This window comes from Amphibalanus amphitrite, unplaced genomic scaffold, assembly GCF_019059575.1.
Source record: "Amphibalanus amphitrite isolate SeventyFive unplaced genomic scaffold, NRLGWU_Aamphi_draft 000657F_arrow, whole genome shotgun sequence".
NCBI lineage: Eukaryota > Metazoa > Arthropoda > Thecostraca > Balanomorpha > Balanidae > Amphibalanus > Amphibalanus amphitrite.
Genome location: NW_024882151.1, coordinates 138,443 through 145,482, shown reverse-complemented (window position 1 = coordinate 145,482; position 7,040 = coordinate 138,443). Strand labels below are relative to the sequence as shown.

Here is a 7,040-nt window from a genome sequence, read left to right as displayed (position 1 = left end):
GGCCGTGCGTATCCGATGCCGTTTACCGCTTGTCGCTATCTTGCTTCGTTCTCGAGATCTCAGGGGGGGGCCGAATCGGCCCCCCCCCCGCCAGTTTCTTGTCCCGGCGGAGCCCGCCAGGAATAGGGTTAAAGGCGGATCAGGCCCGTGTACCTGCGGCCGGGGGCGCTGGCTGGCACAGCGGTAATCCCCACGGCCGAGCGAACACTCCCCAGTTACTGCCATCTCCTGGGTAGGAGCCGGCCGAGGAAAACGCTGCCAGAGGTCAGCTTTGATCCAAGGACCTCCCACACCAAACGTGAACGCACTTGCCAACTGCGCCACAAGGGTGGTTAGAGGCCCTCATATTCACACCAGTCAGAAGAGGCCCCCGAGGCTGATGGCTGTGAGGCCCTTCTGTTCATATAACTGGCCACTGGAGGCCCCTGAAACCGGTGGTCTGGGAGGGCCCTCTATCCACACTAGTCAGAAGAGGCCCCTGAGACCGATGGTCTGAGAGGCTCTTATATGCATACTGGCCACAAGAGGCCCCTGAGACTGATAGTCAGAGAGGTCCACTCGTAATGAATCTGAGGGGGCCCTCTATCCACATTTAGGGTGAAGTCGTATAAGAGTACGCACTTAGTGGATTTCTTGCTCTCATTTGTTTAATATTTGAAAGAAAGAAATCGCAAATAGGGAATATTAAAGTTCATTGAATTAGCCATCAACCCATGGGGCAACGATCCTTTAGCGAAAATGGAAGTGGTCTAAAACTGACATTTTCTGAACCGCTGCAGTTGCGTACTCTTACCATATGGGGTGTGTAAGAGTACGCTGTCACTGTCGACTCCGAGAGCCCCATCTGCGTCTGGGAGCACCATGCCGTCTCTAAGAACCACAGCGGCTCCTCCGTACGAAAGATGGGCGTCTGCATGCCAAAGGGGAGCGGTTCTGAGACAGTAGGGCACATACGTGCAATAGAGGGGCGCCTATGAAGCCCATAGGGGCGCCTCAATGCGAAAGAGGGGCGCCTCTGAGGCCTACATATATGGGCGTCCACATGCAATAGAGGTCTGCAAATTGCAATTGATCAATGCCATGGGGGTGCATTCATAAGAAACAGGGGCGCCGGCATGGCAAAGAGAGGCGCCTTCAAGTGTCCATAAAAGAGAGACGCCTATGATAAGCGCACATTGTATGCGACAACGGGGCGACTGTGGGACATATAGGGATGTCTCTGATGACTATAGGCACGTAGGGCGCTTATATGCCAAAGAGGGAGCCTATGAAGCTAATGGGGGCACCTGGGAAACGAGGAAGACATTTGTGTAAGGGTTTTCAGGGGTCATGCGCCGTTTGCGGCAAAAAGATTCTAAAAAAAAAATCGGAGGGGGAAGAAGTTTTAAAAATGGTGCGGACTTTCCGCACTGTTCGCTTTAGCGGTTACGCCCCTGGGTACATCTGCCCGATCTCAGAAGCTAGATTTGGAGGTCATACTTGAAAGCAGCCAGCAGGATGAGGCAAAAGTTGGAGGCCCCTGAAAATAGGAGGCCCCCTGGAAAAGGAGGCCCCTTGACAGGGTGGCCCACCCACTTTTCATGACGTTCCTACGCCCGTGCATTCCAGGGACACTGGATGGCGTGCGGTGATAAGAAGGATGCGTCCCATTGCTGACAGAACCTGCCCTGTATATGGGACAGTTTCTGTCAAATGACGCATCGACACATAACCAACTCTAGCGTCGAAACCACTTGAGATGCAACCGGAACACCAATGGGGCATTTGAAGCTTTTGTTGTGGGGAATATACCTACCAGAAAAGTATCAAACACCAGCTGTTGAAATGGGGTTGGGAACTCGATTTTTTAAGAATGCATGAAAATGATCAAACTATTTTCACAGAATTTATGGTGCATACTGTGGTGTCGCGAGCTGCTCCCCCCCTGCCCCGGGGCCTGGCGACGCCAGTTGCTCCCCCCCTGCCCGGGGGCCTGGCGACGCCATTGGCGGCGCCGGCGCGCGCAGACGTGGGGTTCGAGAGCAGTCGGCCGCCGGCCCGCGCGGAGCGCGGTTGTGGTAGTAGCGATCGGTGTTTGGCGCTCTAGGAAGGTTAACGCAATGCGGCTTTGGTTGTGAATAAAGAGCTCACGTTATAACATCCTGGCGACGAGGATCAGATCAAGGTGAAGCCTTGGAGCTGTGATTGCGAGTGATGGCGAAACGGGCCAGTGATCAGTGCGCGGTGGTCAGCGAGGGCGGACAGGCCACGGACGGTGAGGGCGCAAACGTTGCTTAGTACGAATGCTTAGTGCTTAGTATTGCTTAGTATTTTTATTTTCGCGCTGCTGCTGGTAGTGTGCCTGTCGCGCGGCGGCCGTTGTCCTGGCAGGGTTTCCCATGTGATCGCCGAAATTCGTGGCGGCCATGATGCCTCGGCAGTGTGGTGTGCGTGGCGCATGCGTCGGCGTCCTGCACGCTGATTGGTCGGCCGGGGGTGACGCGCAGCTGTGGTAGCGCGTGTGATTGGCCGATCGGTGCGGCGGAGAGGGCCTCAATGCGGTTTGAGGCGCCTGGTCCCCGAAGCGGGCAATTTCGGCGGGAAGCTGGCGCGCGGCCGGGCGGTGTGGGGCGAGTGCGCATGCGCGCGCGGTGACGTGCGTGTGACGTCACTACCACGTGACGCCCCCGTCGAGAAAAGCGCGGGAAACCGCAGCTGCAGCGCCAAGTACAGGCGCAGGGCGGCGCGGTGAGCGGTGACCGGTCGGCGTGAGCGGTGGCCGACCGGCGTGTGCGGTGACCGACCGGCGTGTGCGGTGACCGGCCGGTGTGAGCGGTGACCGGCCGGTGTGAGCGGTGACGCCCGGCTGCGGGCCGACCGGTGGAGCGGCTGCGGGCCGCCGGTGGAGCGGCTGCGGGCCGACGGTGGAGCGGCCGCGGGCCGACGGTGGAGCGGCTGCGGGCCGACGGTGGAGCGGCGGCGAGCCGACCGGAGAAACGACGTGCTGGTGAGAGGGCGGCGGCACGATGGATCCAACGGGGATGCAGATAGTGTCTGCGGTGCCGTACCGTCCAGGCACGGACTTTGAAAAGTGGCTCCGGGCATTGGAGCGGTATATGATCGCTGTTGACATTCAAGGGCCTGCGAGACGGTGTGCAGTCCTGTTGCACCTGGTGGGCCCGGACCTCGCCGATGTCAGCGATTCACTGCCTGAGGAGGACGCCGAGAGACAGGGAGAAGACGAGTTTGCTCGCCTGAAAAGGAAGCTAACACGGTATCTGGTGCCGAAGAATAATGTGGTGGCGGAAAGAGGAAAGTTTCAAGGGATGAAAATGGAGCAGGAAGAGAGTCTGGAGGAGTTCCTGGGCAGACTACGGACGCAAATCCTGCGCTGCGGCTACGAGCCGGCGCAGGTGGACCGTGAGTTGAGAGACCGATGCGTCCTGGGCAGCCGAGGTGAGCTACAGAGGAAGCTGGTCCGGGAGGCGGCGCTAAAGGGTGACGACCTCTCTCTGGAGGACGTCCGGCGGACGGCACGGGCGCACAGGGACGTGATGGATCTGACGACGCGGCTGTCAGGGGCGCCGGCGCCGGCCGAGACGGACGGGGAGGCAGTTCACCTGGTGCGACGCCCGCAGCGGACGGAGAGGGTCAGGCCGACCGAGCCCCCGGGGCCAGGCACGTGCTTCCGCTGTGGCGGCCGGGGCCACTGGCGGCGCCACTGTCCCAGCGCGCAGTCGCGGCAGGCCGGCGCGCGGCCCCGGCAGGACGGTGCGCAGCCGCGGCAGGACAGCGGGCAGCCACGGCAGGACAGCGGGCAGCCGCGGCAGGCCGGCGCGCGGCCATGGCGGGCCGGCGCGCCGCGCTGCTATCGGTGCGGAGAGCGTGGGCATCTGCAGCGTGACTGCGGCAAACAGCGAACTGGCGTGAAGCTGGTTCAGGACGGCGACCAGGCTGACTGGCAAGTCAGCGCCGTGCAGCCTGCCGCAGCTGAGTGGGCGACGGTCAGGGTGAACGGCCAGGAGTTCACCATGCTGATCGACACTGGCTCACCGGTGACTATAATCAGCGCGGAGACTCACATCCCCGGTCTGACGCTGCGGCCGAGTGAGCTGCACCTCACGTCATTCACCGGCCAGCAAATCCGTCTGCGAGGCGAGGCCGACGTCAACGTGGAGACGGACGGCCGAGCGACACGGCTGCGACTCGTCGTGTCCGACATGGGCTCTCACCGACCTCTCATGGGACGAGAGTGGATCAAGGCGCTGAGGACGGCGTCGGGTCTGGAGACGCTGAACGTGTGCCCGGTGGCGACTCAGCCGACGCTGAAGGAGGTGATGGACAAACACCGTGAGGTGTTCAAAGAAGAACTGGGCAGAATCCCGGTGAAGGTGGCGCTCAGACTGAAGGAAGGCGCCAAACCGGTCTATCGACGCGCCAGACCGGTGCCGTTTGCGCTACAGCAAGATATCGAGCGGGAGCTCGACAAGTGGCTGGATCAAGGGATCGCCGAGAAGGTGCCTCCTGGACACTTCTCCGGATGGGGTACGCCGCTCGTACCCATCCCCAAGAAGGACGGCGTGCGGCTGTGCGCGGACTATCGGATCACGGTGAACCCGCAGCTGCAGCCTCTGAAGTATCCGATGCGCACGCCGGAGGAGCTATTCGCCAGCATACGAGGGAAAAAGTTCTGCAAGCTGGACTGCAGGAACGCCTATCTCCAGTGCGAGCTGGACGAAGAGAGCCGAGAGATGACCACCGTGACCACACACCGTGGTGCGATGCGGATGAACCGTCTCCCGTACGGGATCAGCACCTGTGGAGCGCAGTTCCAGGCGATCATGGACCAGGTGCTGGATGGTCTTCCAGGAGTCGTCTGTTACCTGGACGACGTGCTGATCGGCGCCGACAGCGACCGTGAGCTGATGGACAGGCTGGACCGGGTGCTGGAGCGGCTGAAGGACAACGGCGTCCGCCTCAAGAAAGAGAAGTGCCAGTTCGGAGTCCGAGAAGTGGTGTATCTCGGTTGGCGACTGTCTGAGGCGGGTCTGCGCCCGGTGCAAGAGAAGACGGCGGCCGTCACAGCAGCACCTGACCCTCGGAACGTGCAGGAGCTGCGATCTCTGATCGGGTCAGTCAGCTATTATCAGCGGCTGCTGCCCAACCTGTCTACCGTGCTAGCGCCGCTCTACGCGCTACTGAAGACGGGCGTCAAATGGGCATGGACGGCGGAGTGCGCCGCGGCAGTGCGCCGTGTGAAGGACATGCTGTCCACGGCGCCGGTCCTGATGCGGTACGACCCCGTGCTGCCGCTGCGGCTCGTCACGGACGCCAGTGCGACAGGAGTCGGAGCGGCTCTGATGCAAGTGACGCCCGAGGGGCTCGAGAGGCCGGTACAGTACGCCTCCCGAACGCTCACTCCGACGGAGAGGAAGTACGCCCAGGTGGAGAGGGAAGCCGCAGCCGTCTCGTTCGGAGTGCGGCGGTTCCACCAGTTCCTGTTTGGTCGGCCGTTCACCCTGGTGGTCGACAACAGGACGCTCTCCAGGATCCTGAACCCGGACCGTGAGCTGCCCTCTCTGGCGGCGGCTCGCATGCAAAGGTATGCGCTGCAGCTCGCGGCGTACCAGTACAAGATCGAGCTGCGCCGGACGGAGGACATGAGGCTGGCGGACACGATGTCCCGTCTGTCGGTGCCGGACGAGGCGGAGAACCGGCTGTCGGCAGAAGAGGAGGCGGCGTACGGCGGAGGCGGCGTAATGTTCATCGCCGAGCAGGGGCCGTGTCTGACCGCGCAGCAGATAGCAGTGGCCACGCGCCGAGACCCGGCGCTCGCCCGCGCTCTGGCGGCGGTGCGATCGGGCTGGCCGGCGGTGGTGGACCCGGACCTGGCTCCCTTCAAGAATCGCCGAGAGGAGCTGACGACTGAGGCCGACTGTCTGCTCTGGGGCGGCCGAGTCGTCATCCCGAGCAACCTGCGCGACACCGTCAAGCGGGAGCTGCATGAGGGTCACTTCGGCTGCACTCGCATGAAGCAGCTGGCGAGGCGCTTTGTGTGGTGGCCGGGACTCGATGCTGAGCTGGAGGCGCTGGCTCGCGGGTGTCAGGCGTGCGTCTCAAAGCGAGCTGAGCCGCCGCAGGCGACACGGCACCCGTGGGAGCCGACGGACGGCCCGTGGCAGCGGGTGCATGCCGATTTTGCCGGACCTCTGAAGGGCACCTGGTTCCTGGTGATGGTGGATAGTTTCTCCAAGTGGGCTGAAATGATCCCAATGAAGACGACCACGTCCGAGCGGACCGTAGCGGTGATGAGGACGGTTTTTGCTCGTCTCGGACTACCACTGGTGCTGGTAACGGACAATGGCCCACAGTTCACGAGCCAGGAATTCGCCCAGTTCGCCAGCTCTAACGGGATCCGACATGTCAGAGTGGCGCCCCATCACCCATCGTCTAATGGGATGGCGGAGCGAGCGGTCGGCTCGCTAAAAAACTCACTGAAGGCGACTCTGGCAGCAGACGACAGCGGAGGCATGGAACTGGCGCTCGCCCGAGTTCTGATGGCGTACAGAGTGACGCCCCACGCCGCGACCGCACGGACTCCCGCTGAGATGCTGTTCGGGCGGAACCTCCGCACTCGTATGAACCTCATGGTTCCGAGCGCCGAGACAGCTCTGCAGGCGGCTCGGGACCGGCAGCGTGAGACGGCCGGCGGACGGAGCAGGGAATTCGCCGTGGGAGCTACAGTGTGGGCCCGCTCGTATGACGGTCGTCAGAAGTGGGTCCGCGGCACGGTGGTCGCCCGCCCCGGTCCCGTGTCGTATGAAGTGGACGTGGGACACGTGATCTGGTCGCGCCACGTTGACCAGCTGTTGGCGGCGGCGGCGGACCCAGGGAACAGCGCCGGCGGTGACGTCAGAGCGGCCACCGGCGGTAGTGTCCGAGCGGCGACCAGTGGTGACGTCAGAGCGACGACCGGCGGTGACGTCAGAGCGACGACCGGCGGTGACGTCAGAGCGACGACCGGCGGTGACGTCAGAGCGACGACCGGCGGTGACGTCAGA

At 62.5% G+C, this 7,040-nt stretch overlaps 1 protein-coding gene across 1 annotated transcript; it reads left to right on the top strand.

Annotated features, from left to right (window-relative positions):
* The first annotated feature begins 3,311 nt into the window (after positions 1-3,311).
* LOC122364113 (uncharacterized protein K02A2.6-like) lies at positions 3,312-6,586 on the top strand. The gene is made up of 3 exons (XM_043334200.1): positions 3,312-3,629; positions 3,879-6,278; positions 6,548-6,586. Exons 1-3 carry the CDS (start codon positions 3,312-3,314, stop codon positions 6,584-6,586), a joined length of 2,757 nt encoding a protein of 918 aa, XP_043190135.1.
* The last annotated feature ends 454 nt before the right edge of the window (positions 6,587-7,040 follow it).

Excerpts from the sequence above, each read along its gene's own strand:
- LOC122364113 (XM_043334200.1), top strand. The coding sequence starts at position 3,312 with ATGGAGCAGGAAGAGAGTCTGGAGGAGTTCCTGGGCAGACTACGGACG. Across the intron at positions 3,630-3,878 it reads GCCCGCAGCGGACGGAGAGG|CGTGACTGCGGCAAACAGCG; the intron begins GTCAGGCCGACC and ends GGGCATCTGCAG. Across the intron at positions 6,279-6,547 it reads CGACCACGTCCGAGCGGACC|AGTGACGCCCCACGCCGCGA; the intron begins GTAGCGGTGATG and ends GATGGCGTACAG.